At 39.1% G+C, this 21865-nt stretch overlaps 4 protein-coding genes and 1 non-coding gene across 5 annotated transcripts; 3 read left to right on the plus strand and 2 right to left on the minus strand.

Annotated features, from left to right (window-relative positions):
- Positions 1-1803, minus strand: LOC132179298 (Pentatricopeptide repeat (PPR) superfamily protein). Its single transcript, XM_059592003.2, has one exon. The coding sequence runs from the start codon at positions 1713-1715 to the stop codon at positions 87-89; it is 1629 nt and encodes a 542-aa protein (XP_059447986.2). The 5' UTR covers positions 1716-1803; the 3' UTR covers positions 1-86.
- Positions 1804-2735: 932 nt separating this feature from the next.
- LOC132179597 (BTB/POZ domain protein) lies at positions 2736-5664 on the plus strand. Its single transcript, XM_059592337.2, has 3 exons — positions 2736-3314; positions 3760-4333; positions 5129-5664. The coding sequence occupies exons 1-3, from the start codon at positions 2913-2915 to the stop codon at positions 5440-5442; spliced, it is 1290 nt and encodes a 429-aa protein (XP_059448320.2). The 5' UTR covers positions 2736-2912; the 3' UTR covers positions 5443-5664.
- A 517-nt stretch (positions 5665-6181) lies between these two features.
- On the plus strand, positions 6182-6253 carry TRNAP-AGG (transfer RNA proline (anticodon AGG)). The gene has a single exon. It is a non-coding gene; the product is annotated as a tRNA-Pro (tRNA).
- Positions 6254-6451: 198 nt separating this feature from the next.
- LOC132177683 (RING/U-box superfamily protein) lies at positions 6452-14960 on the plus strand. The gene is made up of 7 exons (XM_059590110.2): positions 6452-6957; positions 7481-7838; positions 7942-7982; positions 11515-11556; positions 11645-11766; positions 11846-11954; positions 14629-14960. Exons 1-7 carry the CDS (start codon positions 6622-6624, stop codon positions 14674-14676), a joined length of 1056 nt encoding a protein of 351 aa, XP_059446093.2. The 5' UTR covers positions 6452-6621; the 3' UTR covers positions 14677-14960.
- Positions 14961-16607: 1647 nt separating this feature from the next.
- On the minus strand, positions 16608-21252 carry LOC132180059 (Tetratricopeptide repeat (TPR)-like superfamily protein). Its single transcript, XM_059592903.2, has 2 exons — positions 17190-21252; positions 16608-16852 (listed from the first exon to the last, which is right to left on the minus strand). Exon 1 carries the CDS (start codon positions 19869-19871, stop codon positions 17340-17342), a length of 2532 nt encoding a protein of 843 aa, XP_059448886.2. The 5' UTR covers positions 19872-21252; the 3' UTR covers positions 16608-16852; positions 17190-17339.
- Between the last annotated feature and the right edge of the window lie 613 nt (positions 21253-21865).

Here is a 21865-nt window from a genome sequence, read left to right on the forward strand (position 1 = left end):
CTTTTCAATGACCCTTTTAAAATTTATAATAAATCATAAATAGTTTTAGTTGTTATAAACTTCAAATAAGATTCATTGCAATACGCTCATACATCCGTCATACAGTACAGACAATATTCTAGATTTTCATAATCAGTATCATGTTTGATTTGGCTTATAATAAACTTCAGCATCACATAGATTTGTTCCGAGTCAGGATGTGTTTTATCATGGGATATGAACCTATGAAGGATTCCAAAGATCTCCACAAAACTATGCCCAGGAGATTTCTTCACGCCTCTCCTCGTCATGGCTTTTCTCATGGTTCTTGCGTCATCCCAACGCTTCTCAACTGCATAAATATTTGAAAGGCCAACATATCTACCGTCATGATCCGGCTCCAACTCTATAAGCTTCTTTCCAACTATTTCTGCAAGATCTAATTTTCCATGGTTCATACACCCACTAAGTAGAGCACCTAACATTGAAGCCGTTGGCTCCATGGGCATTTGACTTATAAATTGATACGCCTCAGCTAATTGACCTGCACGTGCCAGTACATCTACCATGCAAGCATAGTGCTCACTCTTAGGTGTCATGCCATGTTCACAAAGGCACTCAAAGAAATGCCAAGCTTCCTTCACTAATCCTCCATGAGCACAGGCAGTTAACAAGCACAAGTATGTGATCTCATCTGGGGCAATCCCAACACCTTGCATTTTGGTGAATAATTCAAGTGACTCTATGACTAATCCATGCGTTGCAAGCCCTCCAATTATTGCATTCCAAATCAACACATCAGTTCGTCTCATTGGAACCTCACGAAAGACAATCAAAGCCTCCTCTATCGCCCCACATTTGGCATACATGTCTACAAGAGAAGTTTGCAAGACTAAAGTTAAAGGCAACCCGTTATCAACAATATAGTGATGCATCATCCTCCCCTGCTCAACTGCACCTAAGTGCGCACAAGCACACAAAACACTCACCATAGTAACCTCATTGGCCTTGGGCCCTGCACCACGCATTTTTTCAAACTGAACTATAGCCTCCCTGTACTCTCCACTCTTGACATACCCATCAATCAAAGAGCTCCATGACACAACATCCCGCTCCGGCATCAACTCAAACACTTCCCGTGCAGAATTTACATCCCGACACTTGGAATAGCCATCCAGCATTGCATTCCATGAAACTAAGTTTCTTGTCAGCATTCCATCAAATGTCTGACGTGCATATACGATATCCCGACAAGAAGCATACATATGAATCAAAGAATTCTGAATAAACCTATCAGACTCAAACCCAGTTTTCACGACATGGGCGTGCACCGCCGCCCCAAGTTCCCGCTTCAAAAGGCGCGCCGACGCCTTCATAAGAAAAGGGTACGTCAAGTAATCCGGCGGGATGCCAACACGCAACATTTTAACAAAAACTGATATCGAAGGATTTGGATTTTTGCTGTTTGAGTAGCCTCTTATGATAGTGTTCCAAACAAAAGTTCTTGGACTGGAAAGCTGCAAAAATGCCCGGTAGGAGTACTCGATGTCACCCCAATCAGAAAGTGCAGAGAAAGAAATAATTTTTGACACAAAAGGGTCATCTTGGGAGAGACCAAGAGTGGTTATGAGAGCATGAATTTTCTTTAGCTCAAGCATCGATTTGCATTGATCAAAAATGGAAATCAAAGTTTGGTTTACATTGGCATTTTTACAAGGCAATGACAGATTCAACATTTACTGGTAAAGGGGTAAAGCTGTTGGTGGAACACTTTCAAATGCTTGACCAGTTGGAGGGAAGGCATGACAATATTGCCAAACGGCAAAGAGCTACAACAGACATTAGACACTTCTATCTCAGATTCCCAAGCCCTTTCGGGTTGTAGGAAAGCTGGGCCAATTCCAGGGCTGAATTGCTTGGGCTTGGATCAAAAAATTTATTAGCCCACCAAGAAAAAGGCACATTTCCTTGGGAACATGTCATCTCCGGTTTAAATAAACTGGATAGTATTCAGTTCGTTATATCTTATGGGTATTTTTATATTTTCACTTTTTTATGAGACAAAAATACCTCTAAAATATAATTAACTAAATATTCTACTGTTCAAATGAACTTGAGAGTATCTTAATTCATTTCCTTGAACTAGTTTATAACACAAACTTGAATTTTTAGCAAGAAGGCCAGAACTGTGCCTACTACCAACAACATATACGAGTAATGTTAGAAGCCTAAAGTTTTTTTATGTTCTTTTTGTCCCCGAGAAGCACCATTTTTCAAACTAGTTCTTTTGTCTCACATTTGGTATACAATCATTGATTTTTTGGTTGAGGACCACACTACATTAGCTAAGGCTCGAGGGGATAATGGGGTGATACATATAATTAATTTAGTTTCCCACGACAAAATTCTTAAACATTCTCCTTTTTTCTATTATTGTTCACCAATATCACACATCTTAAGCTAATGTCAAATATGTTAATTAATTGTTCGATTATAAGATATCATAAGATGACATGAACATGCTTGATATCATTTATTTATTACTTTCTTCTATCCTTAGTAAGTACTCTCTCTCTTTCTTTTTTCAGTTTTTTAATTTTTTTTAATTTTTAATTTTCAAGTAAACAATAAAAAAGGTCTCCAAATCGATCCAGACAAAACAGAAAATTAAAATTAACTGCATGTCCATGACAGTTTGGAAACCTACCTAAAAAACAAAAACAAAAACAAATGTCTCCAGTTCCCACAATCCCACATATATACCATTTATGCTCCCTACCCTTTCTACATGTCCATGGAAACATCGAAACACTTGGCCATGGCTCCCATATAACTACCATAGCTCCACTTTACTCTTTCCCCTCCGGCATATATACCACCTCCAAGAGAAATAAAGAAAGAACAAGTCCTTCTGTATACAGAGCTAGCTAGCCATGGGAACAGATCGAGAGCTAGACATAGCATATGGCTACAAAACCAGGCCTTCGTCTCTCTTGAGCTCCATTTTCATGTCCACGGTCAACAGAGCCGCAAAGACGCTCGTTTCCGTGGCGAAAACTGAACAGGCGGAGAAGTGGAAGGCCACGGACCATTTGCGCTTTGTGGTCATGCTAATGACTTGGCTCACTGTGTGGGTTCTTAGGGTTCTGATGGATTACTTCCCTTGCTCTATAGGCCCCCCTCCTCAATATCTCCTTGCAGGCTTCCCGTCCGTTGGATCATTCGACTTGTCATCTTCATCATCCCTAATGCCTTCCTTTCCTTCGTTGGATTTGGTTGTTCATGAAGGACTTGATGGACCGTCCGTCCAAGCCCTTGGGAGAGCGCTCTCACAAGTAAGCCTACTTGAAAAAATTAATTTATTCTTCTCTTCCAACACAATTCCTGCAAAGTAATAGATAGAAAATTGTGGTCAAAGTGTTGACTATTGGGCTTGGGCATTATTTTGTTTGATTTATTGTTATATTATAATTTTCGAGCTGATCATCATCAATCCCGAGACAAATAGAAGAACTTTTGTTGGTGGGTCATCAATCCAAAATCTAATGATTAGAAGCCAGGGATACCTGATTGCTAGGTGGCAGTTTTGCATGCATTAGGGTACAGGTGGACTACATGCACCACTTTATAACTACTAGCCATGCCACGTAAGAACGGTACTCAAGCACTGGGTTCCACCTTTCTTTTTTTGCGAAAATTCACCGAAAACCCATACAACCATACAAACCTTGTATATGGCAGAGTACGTGGTCTATTCTTATTGGCTGTTTTACGGTGTAGATACTTGCTCTTCTCAACGACATCCCGGCGACGTCCGGGAAATATCAATTTGCGATGGCGATGGCCGAAAGGGTAATGGACGAGAACGCCAGATACGGCCACGCGGCGCTTCTCCAGATCAATCGGATGGCCCTCGCTTCAGCATTCGCGCGTACTTCAAACCTTCTACACCGCGCTCTCGAACGCACACAAGCAGAAGATGACGACGACGCCAACTCTGGCGCGTGGACCGCACGCGTGATTCGGGCGCTTCCTATGGGGTCTTACTTGAGTAACTTGACCTCCTACATGAAAGGGTTCCGCGTTTGCGTAAACGCCATAATGTCTACTGTGGCCAATGCTGGCACGTGTCAGTTACAGAAGAAGAGGCAACTGGCGGGGGTAGCCAGTGAGAGGGAGGTGGAGGAGCTGATGGCGGAGAAGCTGGCTCAGGAGCTGCTGTGGATAACGACTAAGCTTAGGGATTATGGAGCCGTGGATGAAGCTTTGGTGCAATGGAGCTTTGCCTCTGGTCTAGCCTCCCTCTCTCTCTGTTCTAATGTTAGGGTCCAAGGCTTCATGGTCAAGATCTCAGGTAATCTTTCATCCCCCACCGCACATCATAGTATGTGTAGAAACTTTGTCTTCATTTTGTTGTCAATTTGGTGTTACATAGTAGAAATGAGGTAAATAAATTTATGAGCACTGATTGCGTATAAATAGCACTTAATTTTTGCCACCAAATTACCGACGAACAAACTAATAATACGGAAATAATAAGATAGTGACACAGATATTTACGTGATTCGGTTTATAATTTACATTAACATGGGTTGGTCTATGACCTACATCTACAAGATAAAACTCTAACGCTGCATTAAGTTCTTATTTCTCTAGTAATATTTACAATATAACATATTCATATTTATATGAGAATCATGTTGTATACAAATAGACTTCTTTAGCTAAATTAGCTAAGGGGTAGTCTTTAACTATAACTAGACTTCAACTGTAACGCAATGATAGTCTTACTCAGTTATATTTTTTAACTGTGACTATTATTCTTGAAGTCCATAATATACACTGACGCGAAATAGTTACATTCGGATTGCTATATGTTCCGTATCATGCTTATTAAAGTTTCCTTTTTGTTGTTGATCATAAGGCCCCACATAATGTACTACTACATGATGTGGGATTTTATTTACTAGATCTTATGGTGAAGAAGAATAAGAATAATGAATTCATAATATTTGGTCTAAATGGAAATAATTATTTATTTTTATACTAATGTTTTGGGTCCATCTTGGTTTGTGATTTCAAAAAAACGCAATTAAACATTTGATGGTAGATTATTCACTAATCCTTTTACTCTCTCCCTCACATGTAGCCATACTATGCCGAGACCTGAGTGCTGGAGAAGGCATGGCAATTTCGAGCCAAGTGAAGTTCAGGTTGCTATTGTTTTGGCTGCCCTTATTTTGCCATGCAAGCAACGGGCTGGCATATCCTGTGCTGACAAGGTTTGAAAAGATGGAAGTAGAGAGAGCAATAGACGAAGTACTCTCCAGCTTGGCGGCAGGGGATCAAGAAGTCATCCTCACAAATTGGCTGCAGGATTTCGCCATAGCTGCTTCAGATTGGCCCAATCTCCAATTTTCTTACGATCGGTGGTGCCAATTTAGTCGTATAGTTGTTACATAAATTTGTGCAGAACATTTATATTTCTGGAGGTCCAAATCAATAACGACTGCATGCATGCTCGCGGCAGTCATATTAGTGTGTATGTTTTTTTAGTAATTACTTCTCTCTTTGTGTTTTTCTTTTTGTCCTTCTGCTGTTGTTAGTGTGTACGCTACCACGTACGTACGTAGTAGATCGATCAATAAGACCTCGACTTAATTAGGCCTGGCCTGTTTCTTTTTATTTCTTGTTTGTTTTAAAACTCCACTTTGGCCAAATACAAAATGAATACACAAATCAATAAATAAATATAGTCTTAATTGCAAAAATACATCGCCTCAATTCTGGACAGCATCAATTAATATATTTTCTGCCATATATATGATCAGCAACTTTCTGTTCAATCTAATTAACATTCTTTTTATTTTTTTTTGACATGTCCGCACAACTGTACAAGAAGGGGAAAGTGATTCGAACTAGTGACCTCCGCTTCATTAGACGTGGTTCCAACCGATTGAGCTATCTCTTGAGGACATCTAATTAACATTTGTTATAAGTGACTAATTAATTAGAACTATAAATATATATATATATAAAATAAATAAGAACCCAAACTAAGAATTGCTACATTTTTCATGAGGGTAATCATTTTTGAAATTAGAAAAAAAAAACTGTCATTTGAAAATTTTAAAATTATCGATGACATTCAAAGCCAGAGCTTGACAACGACTACGGGCCTGAGCCGTTAGATTAGCATGTTGGGCATTTGGTCTAGTGGTATGATTCTCGCTTAGGGTGCGAGAGGTCCCGAGTTCAATTCTCGGAATGCCCCTGCTTTTTAGAGGTTTTTGTTTTTTTATTTACTTTTGCTCAATTATTTTGCTAGATGGCTCAATTTCATTGGGCAGAATTAGTAAACCGAAACCGGTGTAATTTACATAGGAGCATAGCCGATCGCAGTCCACCTTTACACTCCACAATACTTAAATAAATAATTAACCCTCAAAAAACAAGAAAATTTCCAGTTCCCACATCAGATTTCCTCTAACAGTAGACACCTACTTTCTCTTGCCGTCTGGGTCTCAGATTCTTGAATAATTCCTTATTCCACCGAATTGCTTTTTAATTTTGATCTCCTCCAATCCCTTGGCTCTTCTTTTGTTTGTCTCTCTTGCTTTCTTTCTTTCTATCTTTCTTTCCATGGAGAACGACAACAGCAACAGCAACAGCAACAGTAACAACGCCAAGGCGGCTACCGGGGGACCCAAACCAAACACCAACAACCACAATAACGACGACGGCCAGGAGTACGATGAGAACCCTAATCATACGAATGCTGAGGAAAAACAACAAGAAGAAGAACATAGAGTAGAAGAAGAAGAAGAAGATGATGATGATGGTGGTGAGGAGAAAGAGGGACGTGGATCCGACGTGGAGCAGCTTCCTCAGCCGCCGTCTCAGCCCTCGAGAACGCCCTTTACTAATCTCAGTCAGGTCGATGCTGACCTCGCTCTCGCTCGTACCCTTCAAGAACAGGTCCCTCCCTCCACTTTCTCCAATTTCTTTTGCTTTGTTTGTTTTTCAAATTTTATTCTTGGGTGCTCAATGAATTGGTCTTCTTGGAGCTGAATTTCTACAATCAGTTAGATTGAGGCTAATGCCGTGGTTGGAAAGTACTGAGCTCGATTGACTATTTGTTAGGTGCTTTTTTCTTCTTTTTTCAGAAATCAAACACGACTCACTACGTAATCAGTTTCGTGGCTTGGAAGTTATCCCATTATTGAATTCAATGAAAATGGCAATTTTAGGTTCTGTTTGGTTCTTGAGAAAATATTGGGAGTATTTTGTGTTTTGGTTCCTGATCTTTGAAACCCCAATCAAACGTATTATTCCAATTTTATTTTGCCCTCGGCACACGAAAAGTAGGGTTAGTGTCTTATCTCCGTGTTGCTTGCTCGTCTCTTTGATTTCTTACTGGTAATTGAGTGCTGTCGATTGTTTTGTGATGGTTTTCTTGTACGCTTGTGGTTTAATTGGTGTTGTTTGGGTTATGGAATAGGAAAGGGCATACATGATGCTTAGAATGAACAATGAAGGGAGTGATTATGGAAGTTGGGAAGCAGGAAGCTATGTGCATGATGATGAAGATGATTTTGAAGATCCCCATAATGACACTGATGGGGATGATGATGATGATGATGACGAGGAGGCAGAGGAGAGATATGGAGTTGATGTTGATGATGATGAAGATGCTTTCGATGTGCATGCTCATGAAGAAGCTGGGGAGGATAATAACCCCATTATTGAATTCGACCCAGCTGTGTTTTCAAGTGACGAGGCCTACGCAAGAGCCCTGCAGGATGCTGAAGAGAGAGAAATGGCTGCTAGATTGTTCGCCCTTGCAGGGATAAATGATCGTGAGTTTTCTGGGCTATTATAGCACTCTGTTATATATTGCTTCTCTGAAGTTCTTAATATTTTGCAATGGATATAACTTCTATAACTGTTTGGGGGTGGCAGGGGAAGCTGATTACATAGAGGATCATGGTGGTAACTCTCAGGTATCCATCTCTATCACAGTGGAAGCAGAATAGGCATGGTTTTCTTTCCACACATTGCAAGCATGCCCACATGCTTGCACATGCGCACAAGCGCGCTCACACACACTCAGCTCAGCAGTCTTAATCTCACCCATTTACATATGATTATAGCCTAGTATCGTGTAAAGAATAATCCTTTTTTGATCATGATCTATTATCCCCTTATGATTAGGGAGTAGATAGGCGTTATACATATGTTGGATAGGATAGGAAATCTTATACTTCAATTCAATATCCATCTATTTCTTTATGCAATAGATAAGTGAGAGGTTGGTAGAATCAACTCAATTGTATGTATAGATAGGTATCAGCACTATTCTAGTGGTGGAATGGCAAGAAGAGGGATTTTTAAATAGAGTTTTAGTGATTTAAATTTTGAAAAGTGCTTTTGCACTCAAACTGAGTTTTTTGTTATCATAATACAGACTGAGATGGTTCAAGTCTCAGTAAATTGATACAACCCATAGGTCTAGTAAAAACTCAAAACACTCTCTCTAGTGATACATGAGATTTTGATGTCGTAATCTGCTCTTATGCTGTGAGCATTCCTCTCCTGCCTGGACTGACCATTATTTGGCTTATCAAAGTGAGCTTGAAAGTAGTAGAAGCATGTCTTTTTAGTTGAACTTTCATCTTCTGTCTTTCCCTCTTATTTCTAAAATGTTCTGTTTTTGCCTAGAAATAGATTAGCTTGTGATGAGAACCAACTAAATCCCTGAGATTAAAGTTCAATTTGAATTTTACTTGATGAGTTTCAGGAGAACACGCTTACCATGGTAGATCTCTTGGCATGCTTTAGAATCAAAACATTTTTAGATAAGCAAGACAAACGTAGTATGTTCGATATAACAATCCTTTGACTCCTAGTATAAACATGTGTTTCCAAAAAGATTTATGCCAATGATACGCAAAAATTGACTCTTTGTTATTTTTGCCAATCACCCATATTGTAGCAGAGATTGAGGAGCATGGGGGCATATTCAATCTCATCTGGAAAATCTGAATGGATAAATTATTCTGGGGTGTTATGAATGGCAAATATCGGCTAAAAAGAATGTGTAATGCTATCATGCTCCATAATATGGGATTTACAATACAAGCATGTGGAAAAGTCACAAAGAGGTTTAATTTATAGGTGGCAAGACAAGGGACAAATGGTGCTAGAAACCTAGAAGTTGATGTATAATGGTATTCAGGATTCAGGGCAAATATGAGAAGTTATTTTTTTGTTATATTGCTAACACGCTATACTCAATTAGATGGTACTATTGGAATTTCCGAGTGGTTTGACTGTTTCCTCCATATGGATGGATCTGTTTCTTTTTTAATATGGGTCATAAATGTGCATAGACCAAATATATGCACTCGCTTGCTCACATGGCTGTGGGATCTGGCCTCTGGTGGTTTTCAAATTTACATAGTTAAAGTACGTTGTCTTGACATTCAGATCTCAAACATGTTTGTCGGAGCTGATATAATTTCTGATATGCGTCTGAGTGTGCGCTGGCCTGCCTGCCTGTATGTTTATCAGCATGTTTTTCCTAGTATTTTGCTGTTATATGTCCGTGTGAGTGCAGGCATACCTTCTATGTTTCTCTAGTATCTTTCCTAGCAATGTTAAAGATTGAGCCTGTAGTGATAATTGTAGCAGGTCCTATGGGCTATGGGAAACTCAAAAGTCTCGGTTTAATGAAGTATGTTTGTCATTCAATTAGCTGATTCATATCTCCTTACTCCATATAGACTGCAAACAGTTTAGAATGTAACACTTATAAAAATAAAAATAAAAGTTTAGGATGCAACTTCTTCACACCCCCCCCCCCCCCCCCCCCCCCAAAAAAAAAAAAAAAAAAAACAGTATGCCCTAAGTATCCGCTGGTAATGTTCTTTGAGTTCCTTTAAATGAAATTGCAATAATTTGATCAAAAGGTATTGAACAATATAAATTATCTGATCAATATGCATTAAAAGAGTGCTTAAACCCTAAGGGGTTGGCTTTAGTGGTAAGAGCCTTGGTCTTTGTGGTAGTCCATGAAGTCTAAGGTTCGAATCTCCTTGGTACAACCAATTCCTTGGGGCTAGCCCGCCGAATACCCGATCTATGTTGAGGGGGCGCTTTACACGGGTTCGAGGTTAACCTAACAGGGGTGGGTACACAAAGTGGCTTTGAAAGCCCAATGCTTAGTGAGATGCAACTTGGTATGCCCTGAGCAAGTCACCTTTAGTGAGATGCAACTTGGTACAAAAGCATCCATTCTTTTACAATGTTTAAGCTGAAAAAAGAAGAAGAAGAAAGACTTCTTTTCAGTTTCATATTAATTAATAGTTCTATAGGTTGGTTATTTTCTTGTTGCGACAGTTGTTTGCTTTTCATTTATCTTTATTGAATTTTGTACATATTACTGTTTTTCAGCTTTTTGACCATATATGCTTTTTTGATAAGTAATAAACCAATCTTATTAAAAGCACGAGGTGCCCCTAAGTACACTGAAAGTATACAAAAGGAGTCACCTAACTAGAAAGTTTGACTATATATGTTATCACTTACAACTTACAATTAGAACTCTAAAGGGCATGAAAGGAATCCTAACCTTGCTTCTTCATCTTCTTGCTATGTTTACTAGTTTGGACTTTCAAATATTAGGAACATATTTATCTTTAATAATTGATGCATTTTGACATCAACATATTTGGTAAAGCCATGTGCTTGATGGGTTGACTCAGATGCCATGTACTTAGATATAGTATTGTTTTCTTTATGTGAATTCTATTTGATGCTCTTGCCTAGCTTTGTGCTCTGCCTTTGTGCATAGGCTTTAGGAGATTCTGTTGATTAAGTTTGCCAACTTTAATAATGTCGTTTGGTCAATATTAATCAATGGCTTTCAAAATGTTTGAGATGATGAAATTCATTCGATTTGCTTCAAAAAAAAATTTCTTGTACTTCCTATGAGGCCTTGCTTTCTTTATGTTTGATTAGAAAATCTCTCTATTCTTAGATTCCTTGCTTTCTGTATTTTGGTTATCCTTTCTCAGTGTAATCCAAATGAATATTTTCCTAAGATACTTTTGCCGGAATGTGATGATTATATGATAATTTTCTTGACTGGCTCTTGCAATTAGTCTAGTCAATTTTATTGCATCAAAGGATGTATTATATTTATGGGGTTCTTTTTTCATTTCAATAATTAGGGCTTGGTCTTTTATTTATACTCTGACAACGTCAAGATTTTCAGCCCTTTGGCTTTTGTTTGTTGAATTAGTAGGTCAGTGCTCATGTCGTTGCAATGGGACTGGTAAAAAGCTTGCTTTTTAAGGACTAACTGTGAAGTTTGTCTTATTTATTAGTTATTAGTAATTAGATGTTACTGTTACTATTACTACTGCTGCTGCTGCTACTACTAAAGCCTACTATTACTATTATTAGTTATTTGTTTATTTTGTGTATTATTTTAGTCTACTTTACATCAATTCATTTGCCTACTTTTTACAGGATACATGGGAGGAGGTTGACCCCGATGAACTTTCCTATGAGGTAAACTGGGTTTGGATCCTAGTGCCTTTGGTGGAGCTCTTTATTTTTATTTTTTTTCGTTCTCTTAGTATGAATTTAATTATCTCAGGAGTTGATAGCACTGGGTGAAATAGTTGGGACGGAGAGCAGAGGGCTTTCCGCTGATACAATTGCCTCTTTGCCTTCAGTAAATTACAAGTCAGGAAGCAGTCAGAATGGAAGCAATGATTCGTACGCTCAATAAACGATTTCTTTTTTGAAGGTTATATACCAGTTTTGCTATAATGAATTTTATGTGCTTCTGTTTCAGCTGTGTCATTTGCCGGTTGGACTATGAGGATGGTGAAACATTGACATTGCTTTCCTGTAAACATTCCTACCATTCTGAATGCATTAATAATTGGTTGAAAATAAACAAGGTATGCTCATATACTTTTGATTTTTACATTCCCTATAAATACACTAAGCATAGTTCTGTGAAGAAACTTCTAGGTAAATTAATGTTTCATTATTATTCCCTCAGAGGCCATAATACCTGCAGATTTGGGTTTTTTTAGTGCATGATTCATTCGAGTTCTGATTGTACTGGTTTTCCTTACCTTTGTTATGCATTTGTGGCTTTTTTTAGATGTGCAAGCCTTGGTTGATGGATTCTTAAGTGTTTTGTGGTTCCATACTAATCAAAAGTTGTTGGTTCCATGCAAGATTTTATCTTGTTTCCCCTAATTCTTCAGAACCAAGAAGAATACTAATGTTGTTATTGCGTGGAATGTTCTGCTAGTGTGCAGTGAGCTAATGAAATGAAACTAATGTGGCATGGCTGCAAAAGATAGGGAAACAGCGAGGTTTTGGCTAAAGAAGAGAGGGATGGCAGTGAGAATCACTCACTCATTAGACGTGGAACCATCAGCACCTTTTAACAGGGAACAAGCCTTGTGCTTGATTTCAAAGGGGAATAACTTACACAATAACACGTGTTGAGGTCTCATGAAAAATATTAGGACATACTTGTAATTCTGTGAATTCTAATAGACTGAAACTCAAACTTATGGAACCTTAAAAGGTAAGCTTGCAATAAGCACGATTTTAAGTGATTCATAGAAACTTTTAAAACTGTTTCCCACTCCATTGCAAATTAGACTGACCTTCAATTAGCCTCTTAAAATATCTGCATCAAGTCTTCGGTATCTTTTTTTTTTTTTTTTTTTCTTTTGTGTTTGACCAGTACACTTGAACAGACTAAAGCTTCTAACCCACAAGTTTAATATAAGATTTAAAGAAAAGATTGAAGAAAACAAATAAAAGCTATAGATGGAAAATAGGGAGAATGAAGTGCAACTAATCATAAATTTCAATACCCACAAAAAGAAAGAAAAAAGTCATAAATTTCAACAAATGAAGTCAGCAAGGTATGGCCACATTTTTGCACTGCTCCTGGTTAGTTCAAATCTGAAATTCTTTTGAACGTTGGTATACAAAGGTTTATTCTCTACTCTTGGTTCCCATTATGGACAAGGTTTGCACCTGCCATGGTGTCATATTTACGCATTGTGTTTAAACTCCTTATTCAGTAAAAAGTCAAGGCAGGACTGGCTAATAGGAGAGAGGCTTTTTGCTTGTTAGTTTAATGCTTCCTGTGAAATAGGTGGTTTGTTGTTCTTTGTTGAATATTATTTGGAGTATGTAATCATCACAGCATCATCACAGTAAATTGATACATTTCCAATTATTTGTTTTTTGCTGGAACTGAGTCTTACACAAATCATTGGAGGGGATTTCTCACTCATCTAGTTTACGAGTATTGTGATGTGTATTAGTCTTCTCATTAGTAAGCTAATGCAGCATTTTCACTCGGGGAGTGCCTATTTGCACACCTCTATTTGTTGCTTCCACACCCCTCTATCTCACATGGTGCTATATTTCTGTTGATATCTTTTTGAGCAAGAGCTAAAGTAGCTCCTAACATTTTCCTTCCACTTAACGTAGAAGCTCCCCTAATAACTTAGGTTCTAATGGCATGTTTAATATCACCTTGGCTTTGACCGTCAACGCAGTTGAATGGGTTTTCTAAATCTTAATTTTTTTTTTCTTCCCCCTATTCACTTGTAGGCATGACTTTTGCATGATAGTGTGTTCCTTTTCCCCATCATCATCATCATCAAATAGATTTCTTCTGCCTTTTTTCCTAGTTATTCAATAGACCAACCTTAGAACTTTTTCGCTTTCAACTATGTGTGCATGACTTATACATGATATGATCATTTTCCCTATCATCCAAAAATGGATTTATTTATTTATTCATTAGTCCAACCTTTGAGATAACCTATTATTAGTTTACAATTACTGGTTTTTAATCTTTTTGTAAATAGAATTTTATATCCATGTATTTTTCTTCTAAAGAAAAAAGTAGGAGGGAGGGATAGAGAGGTATGTTAAGATGTTTTTTAATAGAAGAAAACTGTTTGAGACAATATTTGTGTTGGTATTTGATGCTTCAGATCACCCTTTTGTGTTAGGTGCTTGAAAGCTATATATACACCATTTTATATGTTTCACTGGTAAATTTGAATTACAAATGAGCTCTATATCTAGGTCTCTACTATATTCGTTCTTTCAATACCTATGATTAAAGAAACTCTTGAAAATATGTAATGGCGTTTATCAGAAAAGAAGAAAGATATTGCAATAAGAATAATTCATCTGTGGTTTCAATTCATTTATGGTGCCATGGTTCATTGGGTGCTTAACTTACCAATGAAAAGAAAAATTCATTTATAGTTGAGAAATTGGAACATAGACATTGTTTCCTCCAAGTCAATTTGTTTTCCATTGGAGCACTCTTGATTCATGCAGTGTACCATTATTCTGAAAATGTGCTCTCTCTCTCTCTCTCTCTCAAGATTGATTCTGTACTTTTGACTTTTGTTCAATAACTCTTAGATCTTAATATTTTATGCATTTGAATTAATCACTGATGTGTGCTCTAAAAGGTAAAGGGTTCTAAAACAGGATGTGTGCTACATATGACCTCACTTTGCGAATGCTTACAAAAAAATAATGACAATGAAATTTTGACCTGCCCTGTGATTGCAGGTCTGCCCTGTTTGCAGCACCGAGGTTTCCATATCTGGCAACAGCTAGTAGAATTTATGGATCTTCCTGTTCTACGTGTAAAAGACTATATATTCGCATTAGTTGGCATATAATTTGGGTCATGGCTCTTGTTTTGCTATGCATATAGTTTTTCTCTGCAATTGGAAGGAATACAAATGTGCCTGGTTGTATCCATGTTTCAAAGCAAACCCCATAGTTGAAGCTAGTTTACTATATTTTTATTAGATATGGCCTTTCTCTTTAACCACAGTTGAAGATGGTTAGTTATACAAATCGAGAACTAGTATACATTGCTTGTGACTTTCTTTGCACTTTAACTTCCATATTTATCTGCTTATGTAGGTTAATACTCATCTTGACTTTAAGTGAGTTGTGGATGGTAAAGCCTCTTTTCCGTCTATATTTCAAGTGAGTTGTGGATTTCAAATTTTTTTGTAGCAAAGATTCTCCTGTGGTTAGCAAAATATTATTTCAATCGGAGATTGCCAAGACTTTACTGCCCAATAGGTGGTAGTAAATTTTGGTTAATTTAAACGATTAAGGTTATCTATTTTGATGTAAAATGTTTTTCCATTTTTCTAGTGAACGGAAAATGATTTCCAAATCAACAAATTTGCCATCAAAGGAAGGAAAATAGCTTATGCTTTATCTTTGGGACAAGGGGTGGAACGACCTGTCCGTTCTACTTTAGCACAAGGAGGCTTATAATTGAAAAAATCTCCTCTGAAGAGGAAAAATCTCTGAAGAAAACTCCCCTTTGACTACCATGGGAGGAGGGAAGCAAAATCATGCCTCCCTCCTCTTCCTTACCCTCCCATCTTTCTCCCCTCCTCCCTTTCTTACCCCTCTTTTTCCGCCTCTTTGGAGGTCCCCGCCTTGCTAGAGTTCTCTCTAGCCCCCTGCCACTTTTGAGGCAAGAGGCACTATCCCACGGATCTAAACTCTCTTCACAGTCAACACCAGTCTTCCTCCTCCCCCTCTTCCTGTGTTCTTGGTTGAGTTTGTCAAGGTTTTCAGATCGAATTTTTGAAATTTAGATTTGCCTTCCTTCGCCTATCCCAGCTTGTCATGTGCCACCTCATCGTGCTCCTCATTGCCATCTGCCTCTGTTGACATCTGCCGCTCCTCCATCGAACATCCACACGCCAGAGCATGCCTTGCACGCGCGAGTTGATCTCACTCACAGGCGTGTGTCAATCACGCGCTGATGCGTGGAACGTCTCCTGCCGCAAGTGATGGCCCGATTCTTCCCCTACATTGAAAACCGCCGCTACTACTAGTCTCCTGCGGTGGTTTCTTGTTTCTGGTTTACTACTGGCGGTGCGTGTTCATCACGCGCTGGCAAGGGAATTGCACGATCCGTCCATCTTCCATCTCCTTCACCATTGGCATCTTTGTTTTGGGGGTTTGTTTATCGTTTTATTATTGTTTTTATATTTCCTTGCAATCTTGTTGGTGTTTCCTTTGTATCTTCCCCAGTGTTTCTTTGTTTTTGTTGTAGATTTAGGGCTTTGGATGCCCTTACAACTAGTTATGGTGCTCTCTCGATCTAGTTGCAGATCGTTTTGCTGGTATTTTTTTTCGTTGGCTTTAATTTGACCGTCATTGGTGTCTTCTCTATTGCAGTGGCTTTCCTTCAGATATGTTGTTGCACCATCTTTGGTGCATTATGTCAAACCACCTTAATTGGTGGCCATGGTTCTTGGTTAGTGTACCAAGAATCAATAGGGCCGCATCATTTATTTGATACATTCTCTATTAATTTTTGTTTACTTACACTGATGTGGTCAATTTGGGGCTTATTGTTGGGTTCCCTAACCTTTTGTAGTTTGTTGTAATTTCTTTGTTGATGTATCTATTTATAAAAAAAATTAAAATTAAAATTTTAAAAAAAATTAAAAAAACAAAAAAAAAAAAAACTCTGTAAATTACTATACAAATAGGAAGAGTAAAACAAAGACTAGCTCACAGTTCTAATGCAATTTTAACTACAATTCAATGATTGCATACAAATGAGTCATCCGCAGTCTGCCTTCGTTTATGATTCCTCCCTGGATTGATGGGTAGACAACCTAAAATTTGGACACAAACTGGTGTAGAAATTGCTCAGCCAGTACATTAATAGTCACGTTTCTCGTCTTCAAATAACAAAGCTCAGCAATCTGTATCTGCACCTTCTGCCTTCTTTGGAAATTGATCATCTCTTCACATATTGCAACTATATCATTTTAAAGGATTATGGGTTTTGAAAATAGCTTGTTTCTTTTTCTTTTCTCAATAGAACTTGTAGTTATACACTCACAAAGAGAAACGACTCATAAAACAAATAATTGAACTCCATTGAACATATCTGCAATATAAATTATCTTAGAAAAGGCTCATGTTCAATATTTACACCCACTTGTGGAAATGTTTTTAATTAATTTCATCCAACTAATGGATTGACAAATCTTGATTTCTGAAATATCAGGCAGTATGTGCTATTTACATGGAATCAAATCGATAATACTGAAAAAAGAACAGAATTTTCCCATACATACCTCAGTTGGTGATGTAAGAGATGAGAATCGCAGGAAATAGGTCAATTATGAAAACATAGCATTCCATGCTAAAAAATAATCCATCATTAAAGCCGAGAAAGACATGTTTCTGTAACCATGTGCACTCCGAATCTTATTGATCACTCCTGATCAAACAACTGAATAACACATTCGAGGAATTCTACCCCCTGCAATAAGATTTTTAACTCCTGAGGAAGTCTTTGCATCTTCTGACAACTTAAGTACTGCATCTCTAAGAATTAGACAGTTCTTATCTAGCGGTTCTGGAAAGTTTCCCTTGTCAGCCATCTCCTTTAAAATTTCCAAGGCCAAGGGTAGGTTACAATTGGAAACAAAACTACTTATTAATGCTACATAGACAAATGTGTCAGGTTTCATTTCCTTCTCTTCCATCTCGCGGAGATAAGCAAGCGATGTGTTGGGCCTACCACACTTGCAAAGACCATGAATGAGGGCCATGAAAGCAATTCTGTTTGGAGCACACCCTTTTCTTCCCATTTCATTCCAAAGCATCAGTGCATCATCAGGTCTTCTAGCATTACATAACCCATCCACTAAAGTAGTGTAAGTTATCACACTAGGCTCTCTGTCTTCCGCAAGCATCCTAGAAAGGCAAAGCATGGCTTGATCAACATCACCATTTTTGCACCATCCATCTATAAGATGGTTGTAGGTAACAACGGAGGGGACACGCCCCTTGACCACCATCTCATTCAGAATATCTTCGGCTTCTAGAACTCTTTTTGCCTTACAGAGCCCACCTATCAATATATTATATGCAACCACATCAGGGCAATAGTTATGAGAACAAATGACCCGGAATAGCTCCAAAGCTCGATCGACTTCTTGAAGCTTGATTAAACCGTCCATGGCTGCAGAATAGGTAACTATATCAGGAAGGAAACCTTCTTGAACAATGTTAGAAAGAAATTTCAAAGCTTCTACTGCTCTCCCATGTTTGCACAGTCCTTTTACAAGCAAGCTAGAATGTTTTATCCATGGTTCATGCCCATGAGCGCGCATCTCCCTCACCAGATCAAGCGCTGCTACAACATCCCCTCTTCTACATAGGCACCCAAATATAGAATTGTGAGTAAATTGGGTTGGTTCAAATCCTGACATCTTCATCTGTCTAAAAAGCTCATAACTCTCTTCCAATCTATTTGAATTGCACAGACCATCAATTAAATTGTTATAAAGTATAATATCTGGTTCACAACCAATTCGATTCATATCACGGAAAAGGGTAAGCGCTAGGTCCAACTTACCAGTCTTGACTAGACCATCAATAACAATTCTACAAGAAGTGGTGTTAGGACCAATAGCTTTCTTAACCCTTGGGAGTTTATATGATTCAATGTCAGAATCTGGTTGATCTCCCATCATCACCCGGAGCAAGAGACAGGCTTTATCGAGTGAGCTGTTATTGACAAGACCATTTAAAACAGAATTGTAAAGCAAAATTATAGCTTCCTCGCCCAAAACTTCTTTGCTTTCCTCAAGTAATCGAATCATTTCACTCTCTTCAAAGAATGTCATAAGCTTCGTAAGTATTCCTACATCAGGATGAATTCCCAACTGCTTCATTTCTGAATACAAACATAAAGCTTTCTCCAGATCATTATTTTTACATAGCCCTCCTATCAGCACATCATATAGCGAAACATCAGGATTGAATCCTGATTGCCGCATTTTATCAAACAATTGAAGGGCCTTATCCACTCTGGATTCCCTTACAAACCCATGAATCAAGACGCAAAAAGTCTTCTGATTCAATCTAATATTACGGGCCTCCATTCTCTCAATGAATTCGAATGCCTTATCTACCTCACCCCACTTGCTAAAAGCCAAAACTAAGATAGAGAAAACGTGTGCATCAATCCACCCCTGCTCATTCATATCATTAAAAACACTCAATGCCTTTTCAAACTTCCCCGCATGGCAATAAACTTGCAACACCGGGGTTAACGTGTACTTATCAAATTTCCAACCATAATCGCGCATCTCTTTCAATCTCATTTCAATCAAATCAATGGACTTAGACTTGGCTATAGCCTCTAGCAAACAATTATAGCTATAGTTATTCGGAACGCAAAGCCCCATCATCCTAACTTGATCAAACAACATGTTAACTTCTTCGACCAATCCCACAGTTCCTAAACACCTTACGAGATGTCCCAAAGCTCCCGGAGTCATGGAACAATGGAAATTTAGAATATCCGTGGCCAACGCTCTCAGTGGGGCAATTTGTCGAGCATGGGATAGGATCGAGGCCATGGTATTGTAAGTATAACAGTTGTGCTTATACCCACATTGATTTGAGGCCCAAGTAAAGAACCCGTGAGCTATTTTCCAACTCTTTAGGCCGTTTAGCACACTCTCAACAACTTGGGTGGTCAGTCTTGGAGCGAGGTTCTTGAGTTCTGCATTGTCTGGGGAAAAGGGTTGCTTGGTGAAGATGGAAATAAGTGCGCTGGTGATGCTGGTGAGTTCTGAAGGAGAAGATGACTCACTGTGGGTTTTGGTGCAAATGGGTCTGTGAGAATGTGATGTGGGAGATATGTTCTTGATGAAGAGAAGTGAAACCAGAGCATAAGGGTTGATGGGTTTAACTGATTTGCAAACAGTTTTATGGGCTCCTATGATTCTTAGCAGCGCCATAGGTTCTGAAACGACTTGCTTTCTCAAGATATCTTTCGGTAGCCACTTCAATGCGATCTTTTAGTCAAACTCGTCAATCGATGACTCAACTGAGCCAAGAAGCGCCGGAGATTTGTAGAACGGCTCGGTGGCTCCTTTGTACTTCAATACTCTGCCTCTTGGCGCTCTCTCTGTCTCTCTCCCAACTCTTCCTTTTTCGTTCCTTTTTTGTTTTACACTCCTTCTGTCGGTAATGGGCTTCTAATGGGCTTGGGTGTTAGAAAAGGTCGCCCAGATGAAATATTCAAAAAATAAAATAATTGACGATTATATACCCTATCCCCAGAACTAGAAGCCCTTCCATCGCCTGCACGGCGCCTGGAAGTCTGGTTGCATGTCTCCCTTTTTTGGTATGAGAAGGGTTTCCCAATCCTTCAACACCCTCATACGCCACCGTCGTCACTTCGCCGCTCGGTCCCGCGTCGGCCGCCGAGTCCTGTTTTTCGCCAAGAGAATAAAGAATCGTGTAGTTGAGGAGCATTACTTTACTCCGCAGAAATCCAAAAGAGCGGCGCCCTAGGTCCTGCCACTAAGCTCCCCCCAATCCCTTTCGAAAGCCTTGTGCACAATTTCCAGCCCCGCAACGGCTTGCTCCACCTTCGCAGCGTGGACGGTAAATTACACATCTATTGTGTCGATACCGGAGAGCTCTCCACGGTTCCCGATCCTCCGCTCGCTTTTGCCGGTGAACCTTTTCACCAAAAGAAATACTACTTTGGGTTTGATCCTTTGTCCAACGAGCACAAGGTCCTCCTTGTTCAAACCATGGATATCTCAAAATCGAATTTCTGGATTTTCACGCTGGGCAGCGGATCGTGGAGACGGATACATCCTCTGCCACGTCACCGGACATTTAGATTTTCGGAATATGCAGAGAATGTTTTTGCTAATGGCTCAATTTATTGGATCATTGGATGGATGACCCTGATAAATATATATTTGGTTTTGATATGGTAGAGGAGCAATTTAGAATAATCCCCTCATCCTGAGCTTTCCTTCCCCAGAAAGCTAACTGAACTTGGTGGACGTTTGGCCTTGATAGAAAACTTCAGATGGCGGCGGAATGAGGCGGTGGAGTACGATAAGTTGCAGTGGTGGATACTGGAGGAGTGCAATAATGACAAGTGGGTTAAGGAAACAATTCATTTACCTTATGCTTGGATGATTCATAATAAAATTCTTGCCTTCAACCATGACACCGGCGAGATGTTGCTACAACCCGCGGAACAGCTGCAATCCCAATTGGGTCTCACCTCAACTGAACCCCAAAAATCAAGGGGCCAATGAAGCTTGATAGAGGCCAATCCACACAAAAGGCCCAAAAAGAGCCGAGTGAAGCCCACACGAGACCACACGAGACCTAATAGTCTTCCCCAAGTAGGCCTTCATTCTACGCTTAACACACACCCGACCTTCCTCAACGGGAGCTCGTTCTTTCTTCTCTCATTTCTCCCACCAAAGCTCGACACACTCACTTGGGTGTCGGAGTGTTGACTACACATATAGGAAGTTCCTCTCATGTGCGTATATATGGAATGAGATTAATCCCTTTCGATTTTTCACTATTTACGAAAACAAATTACTGAACTCATCTTCAAAAGAAGAAGAGGTATGCCTAGTAAGTGGTAACAATGAGACTAAACCCTTACCCTGCTATAAAGCAAATTAACATAATCCTACATTTAGAAGGCCATCTTCTAGAAAGAAAATAACAAAACTTGAAGAATATATATATATATATATATCGTCCACAACTAGGGCTGGGCACGGGTCGGTTCGGGGCGGGTTTGGAGTTTTTTACCACCCGACCCGTGCCCATCGGGTTTGATAAACCCTTACCCGTTACCCGGGTTGTATGCACTAAAACCGCCGGGTTTTCGGGTAGAACGGGGCGGGTTGCTCGGGGCGGGTTGGTCGGGTAGCTCGGGGCGGGTCGGGTATTTTTAATGGGATCA

The sequence above is a fragment of the Corylus avellana genome, chromosome 4 (assembly GCF_965113065.1).
Source record: "Corylus avellana chromosome 4, dhCorAvel1.hap1.2, whole genome shotgun sequence".
NCBI classification, from domain to species: Eukaryota; Viridiplantae; Streptophyta; class Magnoliopsida; order Fagales; family Betulaceae; genus Corylus; species Corylus avellana.